Source organism: Mobula birostris, chromosome 16 (genome assembly GCF_030028105.1).
Source record: "Mobula birostris isolate sMobBir1 chromosome 16, sMobBir1.hap1, whole genome shotgun sequence".
Classification (NCBI taxonomy): Eukaryota; Metazoa; Chordata; class Chondrichthyes; order Myliobatiformes; family Myliobatidae; genus Mobula; species Mobula birostris.
Window position 1 is genome coordinate 8,043,467 of NC_092385.1, and position 23,627 is coordinate 8,067,093.

General features: G+C 43.1%; 1 protein-coding gene across 6 annotated transcripts in view; it reads right to left on the bottom strand.

Moving 5' to 3' along the window:
- The window catches only part of LOC140210965 (uncharacterized), a 99,517-nt gene that overhangs the window by 41,592 nt on the left and 34,298 nt on the right, over nt 1-23,627 (bottom strand). For 4 of the 6 annotated variants that reach the window (XM_072280267.1, XM_072280265.1, XM_072280268.1 and 1 more), the window contains 3 exons: nt 16,430-16,828; nt 13,250-13,534; nt 7,705-7,998 (listed from right to left, as the gene is read on the bottom strand). In XM_072280267.1, the coding sequence (XP_072136368.1) occupies nt 7,705-7,998; nt 13,250-13,534; nt 16,430-16,828 (978 nt within the window). The remainder of the gene's footprint in view (nt 1-7,704; nt 7,999-13,249; nt 13,535-16,429; nt 16,829-23,627) is intronic. The other 2 variants (XM_072280266.1, XM_072280269.1) reach the window with 2 other exon arrangements.

The window sequence follows — 23,627 nt, forward strand, 5'->3', positions numbered from 1 at the left end:
GGGAAATCCAGGAGGAAAACCTGATGTAGTCTGCAAGAGAACTGCGACTTGGGAGAGGATTTGTTTTCCAGTAAGACAATGACACCAAGCATAAAGCCAAAGCTTCAGAGGAATGGCTTAAAAACAACAAAGCTGATGTCCTGGAGCGGCCAAGTCAGAGTCCAGACCTCAATCCAATTGAGAACTTGTGGCTGGACTTGAAAAGGACTGTTCACTCACGATCCCTACGTAATCTGTCAGAGCTTGAGCTGTTTTGTAAAGAAGAAAGAGAAAAATTGAAGTGTCCAGATGTGCAAAGCTGATAGAGACCTATCCACATAGACTCAAGTTAATAAAATTCTCTTGGCAAGGATCAGGATGACCAAGCCAATGAGGGGTTAGCACTGTCCCTTTAGATGCACTCCAGGGCCTGGAAGATTCTGTGCCCAGCTGATAAAACCCCAGACTAATTACAACCTGACAAGTAACCATGCTAGTAAGAGACAGAAGTCCAAGGATACTTAATAGGATGCCTGCGAAGTCTCAGAGAATTAACTGGAAGTAATCAAGGACAATTGCAACTTAAATGTAAACTAGAGAAGACTTGACAATAACACATTAAAAATCTGAAACATAACAAGACAGATAATTAAAACTAATAAGATGCAGAGAATACAAGAAAATCCAACAGCAAAAAACTCAATAGTCCTCAGAAAACTACTGATGACCTAAGGTCGTGACAAATTCTAGTGGTTCCTTGGGTACGTCTTCATGTGCCTATACTATCTACAATGTAGAGTATGATGCCATACATTACAGAGATAAATGACAGAAGTTACTAATGGTTAAATCACAAAGCGTTGACTTCTTGGTACTGATATTGATGTTATCGCTGCAGTAGATACAGGCAGGTTCACAGGGTCCAGATTAAAATCAATAAGGAATTATACTACATATGCTGGTATAGTTAAACTAATTATTTTCCAGATTCATGTAGCACACTATCATTTACTCTTTGCTTGCCTTTCTTCCGAAATGGTTAGGGACATTTTGTCTTTAATAAAGATTTTAGAAACATAGAAAACCTACAGCACAACACAGGCCCTTCGGCCCACAATGTTGTGCCGAACATGTCCCTACCTTAGAAATTACAAGGCGTACCTATAGCCCTCAATTTTTCTAAGCTCCATGTACCTATTGAAAAATGTCTCTTAAAAGACCCTATCATATCCGCCTCCACCACCGTTGCCGGCAGCCCATTCCACGCACTCACCACTCTCTGAGTAAAAAACTTACCCCTGACATCTCCTGTGTACCTCCTCCCCAGAATCTAAAACCTGTGTCCTCTTGGGGCAACCATTTCAGCCCTGGGAAAAAGCCTCTGACTATCCACATGGTCAATGCCTCTCATCATCTTATACACCTCTATCAGGTCAGCTCTCATCCTCCGTCGCTCCAAGGAGAAAAGGCTGAGTTCATTCAACCTATTCTCATAAGGCATGCTCCCCAATCCAGGCAACATCCTTGTAAATCTCCTCTGCACCCTTTCTATGGCTTCCACATCCTTCCTGTAGTGAGGCGACCAGAACTGAGCACAGTACTCCAAGTGGGGTCTCCACAACTGATGAAGGCCAATACGTCGTATGCCTTCTTAACCACAAAGTAAACCTGCGCAGCTGCTTTGAGTGTCCTATGGACTCGGACCCCAAGATCCCTCTGATCCACCATACTGCCAAGAGTCTTACCATAAATACGATATTCTGCCATCATATTTGACCTAGCAAAATGAACCACTTCACACTTATCTGGGTTGAACTCCATCAGCCACTTCTCAGCCCAGTTTTTCATCCTATCAATGTCCCGCTGCAACCTCTGACAGCCCTCCACACTAACCACAACACCTCCAACCTTTTTGTCATCAGCAAACTTACTAACCCATCCCTCCACTTCCTCATCCAGGTCATTTATAAAAATCACGAAGAGTAAGGGTCCCAGAACAGATCCCTAAGGCACTCCACTGGCGACTGACCTCCATGCAGAATATGACCTGTCTACAACCTCTCTTTGCCTTCTGGATCCACAAAGCAATGTCCCCTTGAATCTCATGCCTCCTTACTTTCTCAATAAGCCTTACATGGGGTACCTTATCAAATGCCTTGCTGAAATCCATATACACTACGTCTACTGCTCTTCCTTCATCAATGTGTTCAGTTGCATCCTCAAAAAATTCAATCACGCTCGTAAGGCACGACTTGCCCTTGACAAAGCCATGCTGACTATTCCTAATCATATTATACCTCTCCAAATATTCATAAATCCTGCCTCTCAGGATCTTCTCCATCAACTTACCAACGACTGAGGTAAGACTCACTGGTCTATAATTTCCTGGGCTATCTCTACTCCCTTTCTTGAATAAAGGAACAACATCCGCAACCCTCCAAACCTCCGAAGCCTCTCCCGTCCCCATTGATGATGCAAAGATGATCGCCAGAGGCTCAGCAATCTTCTCCCTCTCCTCGCACAGTAGCCTGGGGTACATCTCATCTGGTCCCGGCAACTTATCCAACTTGATGCTTTCCAAAAGCTCCAGCACATCCTCTTTCTTAATATCGACATGCTCAAGTTTTTCAGTCTGCTGCAAGTCATCACTACAATTACCAAGATCCTTTTCCATAGTGAATACTTAAGTAAAGTATTCATTAAGTACCTCTGCTATTTCCTCCGGTTCCATACATATTTTCCCACAGTCACACTTGATAGGTCCTATTCTTTCATGCCTTATCCCCTTGCTCTTCACATACTTGTAGAATGCCTTGGGGTTTTCCTTAATCCTGCCCGCCAAAACCTTCTCATGCCCCCTTCTGGCTCTCCTAATTTCCTTCTTAAACTCCTTCCTATTAGCCTTATAATCTTCTAGATCTCTAACATTACCTAGCTCTCTGAACCTTTTGTAAGCTTTTTATTTTCTTCTTGACTCGATTTCTTACGGCCTTTGTACACCACAGTTCCTGTACCCTACCATAACTTCCGTCTCATTGGAATGTACCTATGCAGAACTCAACACAAATATCCCCTCAACGTTTGCCACATTTCTTCATACTGTTCCCTGAGAACATCTCTTTCCAATTTAAGCTTCCAATTTCCTGCCTGATAGCCTCATAATTCCCCTTACTCCAATTAAACGCTTTTCTAACTTGTCTGTTCCTATCTCTCTCCAATGCTATTGCAAAGGAGATAGAATTATGATCACTATCTCCAAAATGCTCTCCCACTGAGAGATCTGACACCTGACCAGGTTCATTTCCCAATACCAAATCAAGTACAGTCTCTCCTCTTGTAGGCTTATCTACATATTGTGTCAAGAAACCTTCCTGAACACACCTAACAAAATCCACCCCATCTAAACCCCTTGCTCTAGGGAGATGCGAATCGATATTGGGGAAATTAAAATCTCCCATCATGACAACTTTGTTATTATTACACCTTTCTGGGATCTGTTTCCTTATTTGCTCCTCGATATCCCTGTTACTATTGGGCGGCCTATAAAAAACACCCAGTAAAGTTATTGACCCCTCCTGTTCCTAATCTCCACCCACGGAAACTCTGTAGACAATCCTTCCATGGCGTCCACCTTTTCTGCAGCCATGACACTATCTCTGATCAACAGTGCCACACCCCCACCTCTTTTGCCTCCCTCCCTGTCCTTTCTGAAACATCTAAAACCCAGCACTTGAAGTAACCATTCCTGTCCCTGAGCCATCCAAGTCTCTGTAACGGCCACCACGTAATATCTCCAAGTACTGGTCCATGCTCTAAGCTCATCCGCCTTGCTCACAACACTCCTTGCATTAAAATAGACACATCTCAAACCTTCAGTCTGAGCGCGTCCCTTCTCTATCACCTGCCTAACCTCCCTCTCGCACTGTCTACAAGCTTTCTCTATTTGTGAGCCAACCTCCCCTTCCCCAGTCTCTTCAGTTGGGTTCCCACCCCCCAACAATTCTAGTTTAAACTCTCCCCAGTAGCCTTAGCAAACCTCCCTGCCAGGATATTGGTCCCCCTGGGATTCAAGTGCAACCCGTCATTTTTGTACAGGTCACACCTGCCCCAAAAGAGGTCCCAAGGATCCAGAAATCTGAATCCCTGACCCCTGCTCCAATCCCTCAGCCACGCATTTATCCTCCACCTCATTCTATTCCTATTCTCACTGTCGCGTGGCACAGGCAGTAATCCTGAGATTACTACCTTTGTGGTCCTGCTTCTCAACTTCCTTCCTAACTCCCTGTAGTCTTTTTTCAGGACCTCCTCCCTTTTTCCTACCTATGTCATTGGTACCAATATGTACCACGACCTCTGGCTGTTCTCCCTCCCACTGCAGGATATCTTGGATGCGATCTGAAACGTCCCAGACCCTGGCACCTGGGAGGCAAACTACTATCCGAGTTTCTTTCCTGCGTCCACAGAATCACCTGTCTGACACCCTAACTATACAGTCCCCTATCACTACTGCCTTCCTCTTCCTTTCCCTACCCTTCTGAGCCACAGGGCCACACTCTGTGCCAGAGGCGTGGTCACTGTTACTTCCCTCAGGTAGGCTGTCCACCCCCCAACAGTACTCAAACAGGAGTACTTATTGTCAAGGGGTACAACCACAGGGGTACTCTCTAGTACCTGTCTCTTCCCCTTCCCTCTCCTGATTGTGACCCACTTGTCTGTCTGCCGTGGCCCTGGTGTGACAACCTGCCTATAACTCCTTTCTATCACCTCCTCGCTCTCCCTGACTAGGCGAAGGTCATTGAGCTGCATCTCCAGTTCCCTAACTCGGTCCCTTATGAGCTGCAGCTCTTCACACCTGGTGCAGATATGGCCTTCAGGAGGCTGGGAAACTCCAGGACCTCCCACATCTGACACCGAGCACAGAAAACTGGCCTCACACACATTACTTTCTCCTTTCTGCAAATAACACCGGTAAACCTACCTCATCTTGTCCCGTTACCGCCTAAGCCCGTTCAGCCAAAGCCCTATCACTCTGCTGCCTCTCACTCAACCCGCTGGATATGGTGGTCTTCTTTTTAAACCTTTCGCACTCTACTGGCTGACATCACGCGCCTGCGCAGTCTTGCCTCTCTTTTACCCCAAGTGGTAAAAACTGCCTTGGATCCGAAAATCAGCCGCTCACTCACAGCCTTCTTGCTCTGAAGGCTTTAAAGACTAAAGATTAGCTTTGTTTGTCAGATGTATGCCGTAACCTCGAAACATACAGTGAAATGTATCATTTGCATCAACAGCCCACACAGTATGAGGATGTGCTAAGGGCAGCCTGCAGTTATCGCCATGCTTCCAGTGCCAAACTAGCCCACCCTGTCACTGTCCGGTCCGTTGACCCCTCAGTTAATTTCCTTTTCCCTGTGTTCCACTGGGCTCCTTGATCAGGGCACCTGATCTTTATTCGAACAGGTCAGCATACAAGCACCGGCTTACATCTACTGGCTGCTGGTTCATCACTGTAGCCTGTGCAGCTATGCTTATCCCGGGGCAGCCAAGAATCGTGGACTCTTAAGCTGCTTTGGTGCCTGTGGCTGCTTAGTGAATTCAGTCGTTTTTGTGTCCAACTGCGTTGCCGGCTGTTTTGCCGCTACACTGAGCTAGGATGTGAATTCTGTCGTTTTCATGTTCAGCTGAGACTTGCTGGCCGATTGTCGCCACTCCGAGCTGCCAAGAATAAGGGACCGTCTTCCGAGCCGCTGCGAATAAGAGACCGTCTTCCGAGCCACCAAGGATAAGGGACCATCTTCATGAACTTCTCCGTGTCAAAATACCTTTTGTCTGTTGTTTGTTTTGTTGTCTCGTGTCCAGCTGAGTGGCGTCTTGCTGCTGCTCCGAGCAGGGATGCAAGTGGTTTCTCGTTGTTTTGTTTTCAAGGCTCCGAGTCCCAGTCCCAGTCAAGGCTCCGAGTGTCCAGTCCAAGTCAAGGCTCCGAGTGTCCAGTCCAAGTCAAGGCTCCGAGTGTCCAGTCCAGTCAAGGCTTCGTGTCTAGTCCAGGCTCTGTGTTCCAGGCAAGTCAAGTTCCGAGTCCGAGTCAAGTCCCTGTCCAAGTCCGTCTCCATGCCTGTGTCCTGCACTTGGGTCCGCTTCCAGTCACCTCCTTGTAACATGCCCACAACTTACGAACCTTAATCCATACGTCTTTGAAATGTGGGAGGAAGTCTGAGCACTTGGAGGAAGTCTGAGCACTTGGAGGAATCCCGCACGGTCATGGGGAAAATGTATAAGCTCCTTACGGATGGGTGGGAATTGAATGCTGATTGCTGATCCTGGCGCTGTAAAGCATTGAGCTAACCTCCTCCCTATTGTCAGGTCAGGCAGCATCTATAGAAAGGGATAAAGAGTCGATGTTTTGAGTTGAGACTGATGAAGAATTTCAGCCCAAAAGGTCAATGGTTATCCTGAAGAGAGGTCTCAGTCCAAAATATCAAATCTTTATTCCTCTCCTTCGATGCTGCCTTATCTGCCAAGTTCCTCCAGTATTTTGTATGTGTTGGCCTGGATTTCCAGTATCTGCAGAATCTCTTGTGCTTGATATATTATATTGATTATATTATTGGACAAGTGACTTAGCCTGAGAGAATATTCCAAAGAATTCTAATCCTGTGAATCACAGAAAAATAATACATTGGTTAGGCTAGTTAATGTATCTCAAGTGTACCTGCGTCATTTACCTTAAATATTCCACATAGTAGTAGGTTCTAAAGTACAACTATTCTCTTGATAACACACACAAAATGCTGGAGGAACTCAGCAGGCCAGGCAGCAACTACAGAAAAGAGTAAACAGTCGATATTTTGGGCTGAAACCCTTCATTAGGATGGAGACGAAAGAGAAGTCAGAGTTAAAAGGTGGGGGGAGGAAAGGAAGAAGTACAAGGTGGTAGGTGCTAAGTGAAACTGGGAGAGGGGGAGGAGTGTGAAGTAAAGAACTGGGAAGTTGATTGGTGAAAAAGATAAAGGACTAGAGAAGGGGAATCTGACAAAAGAGGTCAGAAGACCATGGCATTAAGGGAAGGAGATGGGGGACAGTTATCAGAAGTTTGTGAAATCATTGTTCATGTAATCACATTCGAGGCTACCCAGAACAAGGTGTTACTCCTCCAACCTGAGTGTGGCTTCATCGCGGCAGTAGAGTACGCCATGGACAGACATATCAGAATGGGTATGGGAAGTAGAATTGAAACGGATGGTCACCTGGAGATCCAGCTTTTTCTGGCAGATGGAATGAAGATGCTCGGTCTTTGTCTGTGTTGCTTTGGATTTCCAGCATCTGCAGATTTGTGATACTACTCTCTTGACAAAAGTTTCTCCTGAATTTTTTATTTGATTTATTAGTAACTATCTTTAGAGTACCAGACATGGAAAACCTTCTGCATGTTGACCTTATCAAACACATAAAAGCCTTTCATACAGAATAGATCAACTTTCTTTAAAAACTTGGATTGACCTTATCCTTGTTTTAAAGACTTCTATCTATAAGGTCACCCTAATGATGACATCTTCACTTTGATGCAGAAGGTACCTGATTTGTATGAATCCAGTTCAAAGTGATCTTCTTGCTAAGGGAATTGAAGGGGAATTATTCAAGGATTAAGTGTTTTATCACGTTCTAGATTTATCTCACCTGCCAGCTCAAAATTTCATGGAAATGTCTTTTTGAAATAAAGCTAAAACTTACTTGATTTCTTCTCTTTTCTTCGCACACTCTGCTCCTTGGACTTTACCTGGACTGAATCCTCCTTTATTGTTTCTGTGGACGGTATTGCCTTGAACTCCTCCTCCTTTTGGAAGTAGCTCGAGACTTTCATTTGCTTCAAAGGAGGCTTATAACTTGTCACCAACTTTTCTGCGTCAAACTCCAATGGATGCTTTGCCTCTGCAGTAGATTCTAGCTGGTGCACTTTCCTCTCTGGAATTTCCAACTCACAAGGCTTCTTCCTTTTAGTAGTTTTAACAGATTGGGGTTTCTTCCCTGCAATTTTAGCAAACGTACTGTCAAAACCCAGAAAATCATCTTTCCTTTCATCATAAATACATTATTGACATTAGAGTGCTGAGGATGTTTCAGCACAAGCAATAAGCAGAGCCTTCACTAGTCCCAATGTTCTTCTACTTAAATTCTAGTACATACACTCAGTGGCCACTTTATTCTGTACAGGAGGTATGTGTTGTGCATTGAGATGCCCTTCTGCACATCACTGTTGTAACACTTGGTTATCTGAGTTACTGACAGCTTGAACTAGTCTGGCCATTCTCCTCTGACCTCTAAGATCTCTCATTTTCACCTACAGAATTGCCACTCACTGGATCCTTTTTTTTTGTTTTCACACCATTCTCTTTAAAGGCCAGAGACTGCTGTGCCTGAAAATCCCAAGAGGTCAGCAGTTTCTGAGATACTCAAACCACCCCAAAACATTTCACAGTCAAAGTCACTTAAATTACATTTCTTCCCCGTTCTGAAGTTTGGTCTGGACAACAACGGAACCTTTTGACCTCTTGCATGTTTTCACGCACTGAGTTTCTGCCACATGATTGGCTGATTAGATATTTGCATTAATAAGTAGGTGTACCATGAATTACTGACTAGATTCAAATACAGATTCTGATTTATTTCACATGTGCATTGAAACATGCAGTGAAACATGTCCTTTACATTAATAACCAACACAACCTAAGGATGTGCTGAGAATAGCCCACAGGGGGACCAATATCCTTTCAGGGAGGTTTGTTAGTGCTATTGGGGAGACTTTAAACTAGATTTGCAGGGGGATGGGAACCAGAGTGCCAGAGCTGACAGTGTGGCTGGGGTGAAAATAAACGATGTTAAAAGTTCAAGCAAATCCGCTGATAGAAAGGTTGTGAGTGGTGGTAAAAATCTTCTGAGGTGTATATATTTCAATGTTAGGAGTATTGCGGGGAAGGCGGATGAGTTGAGGGCATGGATTGACACGTGGAATTATGACGTTATAGCAATTAGTGAAACTTGGCTACAGGAGGGGCAAGACTGGCAGTTTAATATTCTAGGGTTCCGATGTTTCAGATGTGATCAAGGCAGAGGAATGAAAGGAGGGGGAGTAGCATTGCTTGTTAGGGAAAATATTACAGCAGTGCTCAGGCAGGACAGATTAGAGGGCTTATCTACTGAGTCCTTATGGGTGGAGCTGAGAAACAGGAAAGGTATGGCCACATTAGTGGGATTGTATTACAGACCACCCAATAGTCAACAAGACTTGGAAGAGCAAATCTGCAGAGAGATAGCAGGCAACTGCAGGAAACATAAAGTTGTGGTGGTAGGGGATTTTAATTTTTCATATATTGATTGGGACTCCCATACTGTTAGGGGTCTAGATGGTTTAGAGTTTGTAAAATGTGCTCAGGAAAGTTTTCTAAATCAATATATAGACGGACCAACTAGAGGGGATGCAATATTGGATCTCCTGTTAGGAAACGAGTTAGGACAGGTGACAGAAGTCTGTGTAAGGGAGCACTTTGGTTCCAATGATCATAACACCATTAGTTTCAATTTGATCATGGACAAGGATAGATGTGGTCCTAGGGTTGAGGTTCTGAACTGGAAGAAGGCCAAATTTGAAGAAATGAGAAAGGATCTAAAAAGTGTGGATTGGGACAGGTTGTTCTCTGGCAAAGATGTGATTGGTAGGTGGGAAGCCTTCAAAGGAGAAATTTTGAGAGTGCAGAGTTTGTATGTTCCTGTCAGGATTAAAGGCAAAGTGAATAGGAATAAGGAACCTTGGTTCTCAAGGGATATTGCAACTCTGATAAAGAAGAAGAGGGAGTTGTATGAAATGTATAGGAAACAGGGAGTAAATCAGGTGCTTGAGGAGTAGAAGAAGTGCAAGAAAATACTTAAGAAAGAAATCAGGAGGGTTAAAAGAAGACATGAGGTTGCCTTGGCAGTCAAAGTGAAGGATAATCCAAAGAGCTTTTACAGGTATATTAACAGCAAAAGGATTGTAAGGGATAAAATTGGTCCTCTTGAAGATCAGAGTGGTCGGCTATGTGCGGAACCAAAGGAAATGGGGGAGATCTTAAACAGGTTTTTTGTGTCTGTATTTACTAAGGAAACTGGCATGAAGTCTATGGAATTAAGGGAATCAAGTAGTGAGATCATGGAAACTGTACAGATTGAAAAGGAGGAGGTGCTTGCTGTCTTGAGGAAAATTAAAGTGGATAAATCCCCGGGACCTGACAGGGTGTTCCCTCGGACCTTGAAGGAGACTAGTGTTGAAATTGCGGGGGCCCTGGCAAAAATATTTAAAATGTCGCTGTCTATGGCTGAGGTGCCGGAGGATTGGAGAGTGGCTCATGTTGTTCCATTGTTTAAAAAAGGATTGAAAAGTAATCCAGGAAATTATAGGCCGGTAAGTTTAACGTCAGTAGTAGGTAAGTTATTGGAGGGAGTACTAAGAGACAGAATCTACAAGCATTTGGATAGACAGGGACTTATTAGGGAAAGTCAATATGGCTTTGTGCGTGGTAGGTCATGTTTGACAAATCTATTGGAGTCTTTTGAGGAGGTTACCAGGAAAGTGGATGAAGGGAAGGCAGTGGATATTGTCTACATGGATTTCAGTAAGGCCTTTGACAAGGTCCCACATGGGAGGTTAGTTAGGAAAATTCAGTTGTTAGGTATACATGGAGAGGTGGTAAATTGGATTAGACATTGGCTCAATGGAAGAAGCCAGAGAGTGGTAGTAGAGAATTGCTTCTCCGAGTGGAGGCCTGTGACTAGTGGTATGCCACAGGGATCAGTGCTGGGTCCATTGTTATTTGTCATCTATATCAATGATCTGGATGATAATGTTGTAAATTGGATCAGCAAATTTGCTGATGATACAAAGATTGGAGGTGTAGTAGACAGTGAGGAAGGTTTCAGCAAATTTGCTGATGATACAAAGATTGGAGGTGTAGTAGACAGTGAGGAAGGTTTTCAGAGCCTGCAGAGGGACTTGGACCAGCTGGAAAAATGGGCTAAGAAATGGCAGATGGAGTTTAATACAGACAAGTGTGAGGTATTGCACGTTGGAAGGACAAACCAAGGTAGAACATACAGGGTTAATGGTAAGACACTGAGGAGTGCAGTAGAACAGAGGGATCTGGGAATACAGATACAAAATTCCCTAAAAGTAGCGTCACAGGTAGATAGGGTCGTAAAGAGAGCTTTTGGTACATTGGCCTTTATTAATCAAAGTATTGAGTATAAGAGCTGGAATGTTATGATGAGGTTGTATAAGGCATTGGTGAGGCCGAATCTGGAGTATTGTGTTCAGTTTTGGTCATCAAATTACAGGAAGGATATAAATAAGGTTGAAAGAGTGCAGAGAAGGTTTACAAGGATGTTGCCAGGACTTGAGAAACTCAATTACAGAGAAAGGTTGAATAGGTTAGGACTTTATTCCCTGGAGCGTAGAAGAATGAGGGGAGATTTGATAGAGGTATATAAAATTATGATGGGTATAGATAGAGTGAATGCAAGCAGGCTTTTTTCACTGAGGCAAGGGGAGAAAAAAACCAGAGGACATGGGTTAAGGGTGAGGGGGGAAAAGTTTAAAGGGAACATTAGGGGGGGCTTCTTCACACAGAGAGTGGTGGGAGTATGGAATGAGCTGCCAGATGAGGTGGTAAATGCGGGTTCTTTTTTAACATTTAAGAATAAATTGGACAGATACATGGATGGGAGGTGTATGGAGGGATATGGTCCGTCTGCAGGTCAGTGGGACTAGGCAGAAAATGGTTCAGCACAGCCAAGAAGGGCCAAAAGGCCTGTTTCTGTGCTGTAGTTTCTATGGTTCTAAGTGTCGCTACACAATTCGGCACCAACATAGCAATATCCACAATGTTCAGCAGAAAGACACAAGCAGAAACAACAATAAAAGAAGACCCTGTCCCACCCACCCAGAATCCCGACTCTGCACCCGCCCCCCCCCCCCCCCACTTCACACACACAGACAGGTCTCCAACCCCAGGACCAGCCACCTCTGGGCCTCCAGTCCCTGGATCTGGAATCGCCCCAAGATACGCCAATCAAGGGGTATGGAGCTGAATCAAAGACTACCTACAGCAATACCACCAAAGGTCCTTATGAAAGAGTCTGAGGATCAGCTGGAAGAACAGACATCGACACCAGAATACAGGAGGAGGCCAACATGAACAGGATCTCCACAATGACAGAGCAACGCCAACTCTGATGGATAGGTAAGGTCATCCAGAGGTCTAACTCACGTCTCCCCAAACAGATCCTTTATTCGCAATAAAGGAAAATCAGCAAGGCCCTGGTGAACAAGGAAATGCTTCAAAGATAACATCGAAATCAGCCTGAAGAAATACAACATTACATCTAAAAACTGGGAAGATATTGCACTCAAGACACGCCTGGAGGAGATCTGTTCAAGCTGGAGCTGAGCTGCGAGAACGACTTCCATTGCCCCACAGAGAACAAGCAGCAGCTGCGAAAGGTGAAGATGAACATCCAAAAGGCCCAACTACTAACCACAGTCACCACTTCCTTGTGCTCATACTGCACCAGAACGTGTGGATCCCAGATTGGCCTCTACAGCCACCTGAGGACCCACAACCCCTTAGGAGAACATCATACTCAACTCCAGCTGTTACTACCAAATTGGCTCAAATAGATTGGTCTTCAAAAAGTCCATATAATGGCAATAGAGTAATAAAAGTCATAGAAATGTACAGTACAGAAACAGGCCCTTCAGCCCTTCCAGTCCATGCCAAACCATTTAAACTACCTACTCCCATAAACCTGCACCAGGACCATAGCCCTACCATCCATGTACCTATCTAAACTTCTCTTAAATGTTGAAATCAAGCTCGTATGCACTTGTGCTAGCAGCTTGTTCCACACTCTCACAACCCTCTGAGTGAATAAGTTTCCCCTCGTGTTCCTCTTAAATATTTTACCTTTCATCCTTAACCCCTCACCTCCTTTTATCCTCTACAATGTTACAGCAGGATCAATGAACCAAATCTTTCAGAAATGCTACCACCACCAATCATTATCTTAACCCCAATAGGGATCACATTACCAAGATACACTTGCATACCCCAGAGACTGTAGTGCCTCCAATATCAAATACCTGAGCATGAGAACATTGCAATTTTGTCATTAAAAGAATCTCAAAATAAACATAATGTTACACACATTCACTGATCTCAACCAATTAGTACTGTAATGTTTCTCTTACCTGATTCTCTAGATTTCTTGCAGCTCTTTCCTTGATTTTTACAAGATTTATTTAAAAGGCCATCAATAATCTTAAGGAGAAACTTTAAGTCATTCTGGTGCTTAGGATCTTTTTTCAACTTCCTTCTGCAATTACGTAGCACTCTGTCACGTTTCTTTATGAATTCTCTCTTAAGATCACTTAGGGTTGATCGTGGTGCACTATTTATATCAATACACAAATAATCAATACGCTGGTATGGTTTTTGTTTTTTCCTGATTGGGAGCATATCATCAATGGAAAAACCTGAAAAAAAAGAGGAAACACAAAATAACAGATTTAAAGTTGAAGGATTAGCTTTATTTGTCACAAGTACATCAAAATATTGAAACACAATGGTTTGATTCAAAGGCCAGTATAGTCCGAGGATTTTGCTGGGCAGCCTGCAGTTGCTGACGTTTCTGGCACCAACACAGCACGCCCACAACTCACTAACCAAACCCCTAACAGGAACAGTACTGGGCAAAAGTTTGAGGCATATACGCAAATATATACATATATTTATATGCATGCATGTGTGTGTGTGTGTGTATATATATATGTGTGTGTGTGTGTGTGTGTGTGTGTGTGTGTGTGTGTGTATAATGTATTGCACTGTACCACTGCCGTAAAAAAAACTAATTTTGATAAACCTGATTCTCATATGGGTCTATATTGTGGACAGAGAGAGGGAAGGGGGCAGGGAGAGGGGAATCATGGTTGGGATAAAGGGGAAGGGAGAGGGGAGGGAGCAAGAAGTACCAGAGAGACATTCTGTAATGATGAATGTAATGTTTGGAATCAAGTGACCTTGTCTGGCGTCTCAGGGCTCAGTGTGTTTGCATCTGTGCCACCAACAGTCCCCCACCCCACCCCGGCCCTCCTTTTCTGGCACTTGTCCCACACCCCTCCCACACACTCCACTCTTGCCATTCAGGGTTCAAGTACAGGGTTCTGAGTTGGATGATCAGCCATGATCGTACTGAATGGCGGTGCAGGCTCGAAGGTCCGAATGGCCTCCTCCTGCACCTATTTTCTATGTTTCTATTTCTATCATTCTTTGCTACTGCCAGATTTACAAATTCACTCTCTGCCATCATGTGGATAAATAACAGTACTGAGCGAAAGTAATTTTATGTATTGCACTGTACTGCTATGTTAGGCACCCTAGCGATATTTATGTGCCTAAGACTATTGCACAGTACTGTACATTATCAAAATGTGGGAGGAAATCAGATGAAGGGAACCCACGCGGTCATGGGGAGAATGTATAAACTCCTTATGGGCAGCAGTGGGAACTGAACCCTAAATCCCAATTGCTGGCGTTACACTAACCACTAAGAGCTGATTCTTTGTACAGGTTTTTATAGTATTAATAAACACTATGATCTCTCAGTTACGTAGTATAAATGGAGCTGGTGGGAGGGCCATTGGTGAATATCAAAGTGAAACGGAATTACTTCAGCAAATCTCTATGATTCACCAAACATCAGAACAGGGAAGAAATATGATCTAAGTGACTTTGACCATGGAATGATTCTTGACTGCAGGTGTGGTCTGAGTATCTCAGAAACTGCTGATCTCCTGGGATTTTCACACACAACAGTCTAGGGTATACGGAGACCTGGACACACTGCAATTTGCTTATTGCCACAATAGGTCTACTGTGCATGCAATCTCACTGGCTCTTCACAAGGCCTTCGACCCCTGGACAAAAGCAATACCCATGTCAGGTTGCTTTTTAATTTATTACAGTTCAGCACCTTCGTACCCTCAGTACTAATCAACAAGCTCCAAAAGCTGGGCTTCTGTACCCTCTGCAACTGGATCCTTGACTTCTTGATTGGGAGACCACAGTCAGTGAAGATCAGAAATAACATCACCTCCTCACTGCCCATCAACACTGGCACACTTCTAAGATGCGTGCTTAGCCCACTGCTTTACTCCCTCTCTACACCCATGACATTGTGACTAGACACAGCTCAAATACTACCTATAAATTCACCAAAGACACAACTGTTGGCAGCATAATCTCAGGTGGTAAGAAGGAGGCATACAGGAGTAAGAAAGATTGGTTCTCAGACTGGTTCCACAACAACTTTGCATCAGTGGAAGTGAGACCAAGAAATTGACTTCACATTGCACTGTACTGTTGCCACACAAAAAAATTAATGACATATGTGAATGACGATAAACCTGATTCTGATATGGGTCTCTGTTGTTGACTGAGAGTGGAAATGGGGTGGGTAGAGGGGAATCATGTTTGGGAAAAGGGAATGGGAGAACAGAGGGAGCAGGAAGCATCAGAGGCACATTCTGTAATAATAAATAAACCAATTGTTTGGAATCAAATTTTAGGACTGGGTGTGTCTACACCCGCGCCACCCCTTACCCCTGGCACTCCTTCACTGACACCTACCCCATACCCCTCCCGTAGCACCCACCATTGCCATTCCCAAAATTTTTTGCTCCCATTGGATTTACAAACTTGCTCTCCACTCCACATTGACAAATACAGTACTGTACAAAATTCCTCGGCACCCTAGCTATATATACAAAGTACTAAAGGTGCAGAATTAGGCCATTCAACTCATGAAGTTTACTCTGCCATTCATTCATGGCTTTTACTCTCCTTCTCGACTCCATTCTTCTGCCTTCTCCCCGTAACCTTTGGCACCCTTACTAATCAAGAACCTATCAACCTCCACTTTAAATATACCCAGTGACTTGGCCTCCACAGCCATCTGCGACAATAACTTCCACAAATTCACCACACTCTAGCTCAAGAAATTCCACCACATTCCTGTTCTAAAGGGACGTCCTTCTATTCAGACGCTGCGCCCTCTGGTCCTAGACTCCCCCAACTATTGGAAACATCCTCTCACCGATCACTCTATCTAGGCCTTTCAATATTCGGTAGGTTTCAATCAGAATAGTTACGTTTTGTAACTCCAGAACAATTTCAGTCAGAATGTTTCCTTTTGTAAAAGGTCATACAAATACAAGTTAAAAGGAGGAAGCACTATAAGTAGTAGATAATCAAACTTATGTTAAAGAAGGCTGAGATCAAAAGGGCTACTGGTGTTCATTTCAAGACTCACTTATCTTTCCTCATTCCTTGATCTGTTTACGACTGTGATTCAAACCATGCCAAAGACCTACCTCCACAAAAGAATTCCAGTGCACTTCTGTAGGAGCCACCTTTAAAAATGTTTTGGAAAGAAAACATTTCAGGTATCATATGTTCGTGTGGAAGTGCTTCCATCAATACATCTTCTATTTTCTGGTGTAAAGGAGCAAGCTGTTTTATCCCTTCAGATACTGTTCCATGATGCAACACAGTAAGGTTCAGAAGTGCCATGTACGATCGTAGTTGCAAATGAAATTCGATACATCCTTCTGTAATCTTCAAAATCTCACACTCCTGGCCATTAATAATTTTTTTAAATTTATGATATAAAGAGCCATTGTTATCGAAAAAGTCTTGAAATAGATCTTCCAGCTCTCTGTATGGTTTAAAAATGCTCCGTAGATCAACCTTAACAGTACACTCTGCAACTGCTGGTAGACAAAATTTATGTTATTGTGGCATTAATTACAAAAGGCTGGTTTCCCTAATTTATACCCTTCTTATACTTAGATAACTGTATAAATTTCTCTTTCTAAGCAACACTGTCCCTCCAAGAGAACTACCTTCTGGTAGAAGGATTGAAGATAATACCACTTAGTATTCAGATTTGGTGACTCTAGTACATTTGTGTGGCAGGAGGTGAAGAAGGAATATATACTTTCCATGTTGTAATACAGTGCCCCTCAAAGATTCTGTTGTTTCTGTTAGTAACCATGTCGACAGAAAACTGATCACAGGAAAATTACCCACTGTGGCTTTTCAGAGAATGATGTTTTCAGAACTTAGTCCAAATCTGACTGGTTATATCACAGCCTGGTATGGAAATATCAGCCTGTCTAATTCAGCATGCTGTCTAATACTTTGAGAAACTTACATAGATGCATATTGGAGGGTACCATGATTGGGTATATCACAGCCTGATATGGAAATACCAGTACCCAAGAATGGAAAAGCCCACAAAAAGTAATAGATACAGCCCAATCCATCACAGGACAAACACTTCCCACCATTAAGCACATCTACAAGGATCATTGCCCTAAGAAAGCAGTTTCCATCATCAAGAACTCCCACCCTCCAGGCCATGTTCTCTTCTCGCTGCTGCCATTGAGTGGGAGGTACAGGAGCCTCAGGTACCACACCACCAGGTTCAGGAACAGCCATTACCCTTCATTTATCAGGCTCTTGAACCAGCGTGGATAACTTCACCCACGTTAACTCTGAACTGATTCCACAACCTATGGACTCACTTTCAAAGACTCTACAACTCATGTTCTGAAAATTATTTATTTATTTACAGTATTTTTTTTTATTATGATTATTATTTGCATATTTTTGAATTTGCAGTTTGTCTTCTTTTGCACTCGGTCGTTTGTCAGTCTGTGTGTGTGTGTGTGTGTGTGTGTGTGTGTGTGTGTGTGTGTGTGTGTGTGTGTGTGTGTGTGTGTGTGGTTTTTCATTGATTCTATTGTATTTTTTCTTTAAAACTATCAATGTTGTGCATAACACAAAGTAACACGGCGGGAGGAGAGAAGTGTGCACAGGCCTCCGTTGAAAAGTAATGTCGTATCCGTTAAATAGGGGCTGTGGACAATTCTGATTTGATGGAGATGGACGTGAAAGCACAGAGGAACATCTGAAGAAATTTCTGAAACGCTCGTTCGCTGCTGTTGTTACTGCGTGGTCAAGAATCTTTCGGAGGGAAGGCCTCAAAACCCCCGGCTTTGCCTGCTGTTGGCGACCGAGATGGAGGTCGAATCGTTCGGATAGAGATGGCGCTCAGTACTCGGTGTCGGACAGCTGATCAGAGCTCGAAGTTTTCAGATGACTCAGAGTCGGACCGTGGTCGGGTATGGCAGGGAGAGTTTTTCTTCCTTCTGTCTGTGTGAGATGTGGGACATTTGAGAGACTTTGAACTTTTACTGTGCTCATGGACTTCTTCATCAAGTTATGGTATTGTTGCACTGTTGTAACTATATGTTATAATTATGTAGTTTTGTTAGTTTTTTTCAGTCTTGGTCTGTCCTGTGTTTTGTGATATCACACGGGAGGAAATATTGTATAATTTCTTAATGCATGCATTACTAAATGCCAATAAAAGAGGATTGTGTGCCTTCATAATCTAAATAGAAAGAAACTCAACAGAGTCAATGATAAACCGCACAAGACAGAGATGGACAAACAACCATGTGCAAAAGGTAACAAACTGCAAATACAAAAAGAAAAAGAAGTAATATTTAATAAATAAGCAACAAATGTCAAGGATGCCCACAAGAACATGAATCTCATTGTAGTATATGGTAACATATATGTACTTTGATAATAAATTTAGTTTGAACTTTCATTGCGGTCTGCTGGTCAGGAAGTTGAGGACTGATTTGCAGAGAGAGGTGTTGACTCCCAGGTTTTGGAGTTTGCTATTAAATTTACTTGGAGTAACAGTACTGAAGACAAAGCTGTACTCAATAAACAATAGTCTAAGGTAGGTATCTTTACTGTCCAGATACTCCATTGTAAGGTCAGGGAAGATGGTGTCTGCCGTAGACCTGTTTCAGTAGAAGGTGAATTGTAAGAAATCATAGGTTAAGGGTGAAAGGTGAAATCTTTAAGGGGAATCTGAGGCAGAACTTCTTCTCTCAGAGGCTGGGAAGAGTGTGGAATGAGTTCAAAGCGGAAGTAGTGGATGTGAATTCGATTGCAGCATTTAGGAGAAATTTGAATAAGAAGCTGAAAGAGAGGGGTATGAAGGCTACGGTCTGGGTGCCAGTCAATGGGACAAGGCAGAATAAGAATTTGGCATAGACCAGGTGGGTTGAATGGGCCTGTTTTGTACCTTAGTGCTCCATGATTCTGTGACTCTAACTGTAGGCAGTTGTGCTCTGGTATAGGGCAGCATGCAATTGCTCTGCCTTGCACTGAATGCTCGAGTGTGGGCTACTGCCTTTGGATAGTCAGAGGATATGACTGTATATTTGCACCATGGTAGTGTGGCAGTTGGCATGACGCTACTAAAGCTTGGGGTGTCCAGAGTTCAACTCCAGTGTCCTCTGGAAGGAGTAAGAATCAGAATCAGGCTTATTATCACCGGCAGGTGTCTCTGTACGTCCTCCTCATGGAATGATTTGGTTTTTCCCAGGTACTCCAGTTTGCTCCCATAGTCCAAAGACATTCCAGGTAGGTTAACTGGTCACTCTAAACTGTCCCGTGATTAGGTTTGGGTTAAACTGGGGTTGTCAGGGGTTGCTGGGCAGTGTAGCTTGAAGGGCTGAAAGGGCCTACTTTGGTTTTCTCCCACAATCCAAAGACATACGGTTAGAGTTAGTGAGTTGTGAGCATGCTATGTTGCCAGAAATGCACTGCATTGCTAAATAAATAAATAAATTTCTAACTTCATAACATATGTTCACTCTCTCAGGAACCCAACATCCACTGGATTTTCAATTTGGAGTCAATTTTTTTTATTATTTTTATTTGGTATTAATTTTTAATCTGGTGTTAATTTAGTGTCAATTTTTTTCAATCTTGTGTCAACAATGGATTTTTAATCTGGTGCCAGCTCACACCACTCAGTCTCCAGAACCACATTGGCACAGAAGATCTGAATCTGTATGGCTACTGATCAGTCTCCAAAGGCCAGCAGTGTACTTCCAATTGGCACCAAGCAAACCTAGCGTATCACTTTACAGTGGCCACAATCACCAATCGGGGTTCAATTCCCATTGCTGCCTGTAAGGAATTTGTACATTCTCCCTGAGACCAGATGGGTTTCCTCTGGCTGCTCCAGATTACTCCCACAATCCAAAGATACACAGTTAGGGTTAGTGAGTTAGGGTGTACTATGTTGATGCTGAAAGCATGGTGACACTTACAAGCTGCCCACAGCACAATCCTCAATAACTTGATTTCATGCAAACGATGCATTTCACTGTATACTCTGATGTTTCAATGAACATGTGGCAAATAAAACTACTCTACTGTTTATATTTATCTTTAACTTAGGGTGCGTCTGGTCTTCTGGTTGCCTCTGTTTGTCCCTAAGACAAATCATTAACTTGCTCTGTCTACTTCTCAACCTTAGAAACATACACAGGAGAAAACCTGCAGATGCTGGAAATCTGGAGCAACATAAACAAAATGCTGGAAGAACTCAGCAGGTCAGACAGCATCTGTGGAAAAGCGTAAACAGTCCACATTTCAGGCCAAGACCTTTCTTCAGGACTGAAAGGTAAGGAGGGGAGGGAGATAATAGGTGAACTGGTGGGTGGGAAAAGTCTAGAGAAGACAAAATCTGATAGGAGAGGGGAGTGGACAATAGGAGAAAGAGAAGAGGGAGGCAACCCAGAGGGAAGTAATAGGCAGGTGAAAGACACAGGGCTATTACAGAAAAGGAGGCCATCCATCACATCAAATCCTTCCACTCTTCTCATTACTACCATCAGGGAGGAGGTACAGGAACCAAAAGACATACACTTAATGCTTTAGGAACAGCTTCTTCCCCTCTGCCATCACATTTCTGACTAGTCTATGAACCTATGAATATGACTTTGCCAGTCCTAATTTGTGTTATTTATTCATTTATTTACTGTAACTTGTACTAATTTTTGTCTTGCATTGTACTGTGCCTCAAAAGTCCTGCCGAAGGGTTTCGACCCAAAATGTCCACTGTACTTTTTTCTATAGATGCTGCCTGGCCTGCTGAGTTCTTCCAGCATTTTGTGTGTGTTGCTCTGGATTTACAGCATCTGCAGATTTTCTCCTGTTTGTAATTTCACAACATTTTTATTTTTATTTACTTATTGGGATACAGTGCAGAATAGGTCCTTCTGGCCCTTGGAGCTGCACCACCCAGCAATCGTAATCACAGGACAATTTACAATGATCAATTAACATATCAACTGGTATGTCTTTGTACAGCGGGAACACCTGGAGGAAACCCACGTGGTCACGGGGAGAACATACAAGCTCCTTACAGGCAGTGGCTGGAATTGATGCTGTAAAGCGTCGTGCTAACCACTATGCTACCAAACAAAACCTGATTCTGAATCTGCTAGTTTCCTGCAAAATAATCTATTCCATTCTATTCCTAAGCGCAGTCTCTGTGGCTCTGTAAATAATATTCCCTCAAGTTCCTACCCCTTTCCCTTAAGAAAGGCCTGATGATTCCTGTTATGCAAGAAACATACAGGTAGTAATTCTCAAAACATCAGCAGTCTGCACAGAGTGTTTTACCCCACTTCTCCAATTCTGTCCTTCGGGCAATTAATTTGTTTTTCTGTATGTTTAAGCATATTCAGCTTTTATTTTAATGGGCAGTTCTGGTCTGTATTAGGTCATTTCCTGTGTAGACGGGTAGTAAGTAAGAAAGCACATTGGCTGGCAGAAGGCCAGAGGTTTATGTTAGGGGTTATAAAGAGGTTTCTATCGAAAGCCATTCTGTTGTTTCCGCAGCAGAAACATTGCTTTTGGAAGTTGATGTTATATTGTTTAGAAGTTAAATTAAAGGTATCAGTCAGATCTTGCTGAAATAGGATATTATTTTTGAGTTTATTAGACACTAACCTAGATGCTAATAGTTTACTCATATTATTTACCGGTAGTATTCACTTGTCAGAATCTTATAGTATTTAGCTGCAGTAAACTTAGCTAAATATACCTGTGTATATTAACTTGTGTGAATAGAACAACGTGGTAATTGCACTGAATTTTGTTATTGATCAGTTTCACTCCTTATTCACTCTGTTATGTCATTTAGTCTGCAATAAAACCAAGGAGCTAGGATACTACATCATGGCTTTCCTGTCATTCTTGAATGGGAAAACAAACAGGAGAAAATCTGCAGATGCTGGAAATCTAAGCAACATACACAAAATGCTGGAGGAACTCAGCAGGCCAGGCAGCACCTATGGAAAAGAGTAAACAGCAGGACTCATAAAGGGTCTCAGCCTGAAATGTGGATTGTACTCTTTTCCATAGATGCTGCCTGGCCTGCTGAGTTCTTCCAGCATTTTGTGGGTGTTTTGTTGATTATTGAATAGAGTTAAGCTGACTGTCTAGTTGATCTTACAATACCTCCCTTTCCTTTACCCTTCAGTGACTCTGTATTGATGGTTTTGAGTTTGATACTGCTGTTTGAAAGGGCTGGGCCCCTGCCCAATATTAAAAAAAAACTCAAACAACCATGTTTCCATAGTTCACCACAGCTAAACCCACTTCTACCAATAGATGAAGCAAAGTTCAAAGTAAATTTATTATCAAAGTACACATACGTCACCATATACTACCTTGAGATTCATTTTCTTACAGGCATTCACAGTATAACAAAAGAACACAATGGAATCAATGAGAAACTACCCACAGAGACTGACAATCACTGTGCAAAAGAAAACAAACTGTGCAAATACAAAAAAAGCAAATAATATACAAATAAATAAAGGGGAGGAGCTAAGATGGCACCCGAGGGTGCCTTCTTTGTGCTCATCTGCGAAACAGCTTAAATTCTTCTCTTTGATGTCTCTCCTAGCATTTTTGTTATCTCCAGGAATGGCCTGGAAGACAAGCACGTTCGGGGTGCAGCCCGATGTGGATGACTCAATTCCTTGCTGTTGTCGCCAATTGGAACATCACGAAGACCGGAATATTGAGACAGCGGGTGCAGCTGTCGGAGGCCTCTGCACTCGGGCAATCACTCTCTCTCTTTCTTTCTCTCAATGAGCTGAAGTGACCGTCACTTCAGATTGTAACATCGAAATAGCGCTCTATCGGCATCCCTCTCGCTGTGGAAAAGGTGACACCTCTCTGTCCTTTGTTAATGAGAGAGAGAGAGAGAGCCTGTGACATTTCAAAGTTTGAGGTTATGGACTGTAGTTCATTGGACTGCAAATCATGGGGGGCTTTGCTATTGCTTGCTTGCTTGGTGGTGGGCACTGAAGGTTCCTGCTGGAAAAAGTGGGTGGAAGGGGACACAGGAGGGTTGACGCTCTGCTGCTGCTTATACGTCGGGTGGGGAGGGATCTTTTATTTTTGTGTCCTAGCATTTTTCTGTCATTCATTCTTTGGGGTTTTCTTCTGTTTTGTGGATGTCTGCAGAGAGTAGGAATTTCAGGTTGTATACCGAAAATATTCTCTGATATTAAGTGGAACCTCTGAATACTGAGAACATGAGTTGTAGAGTCCTTACAGCGAGCATTGATTGCCAACATATACTTAGGCACCAGGATTGGAGTCCAAAACCAT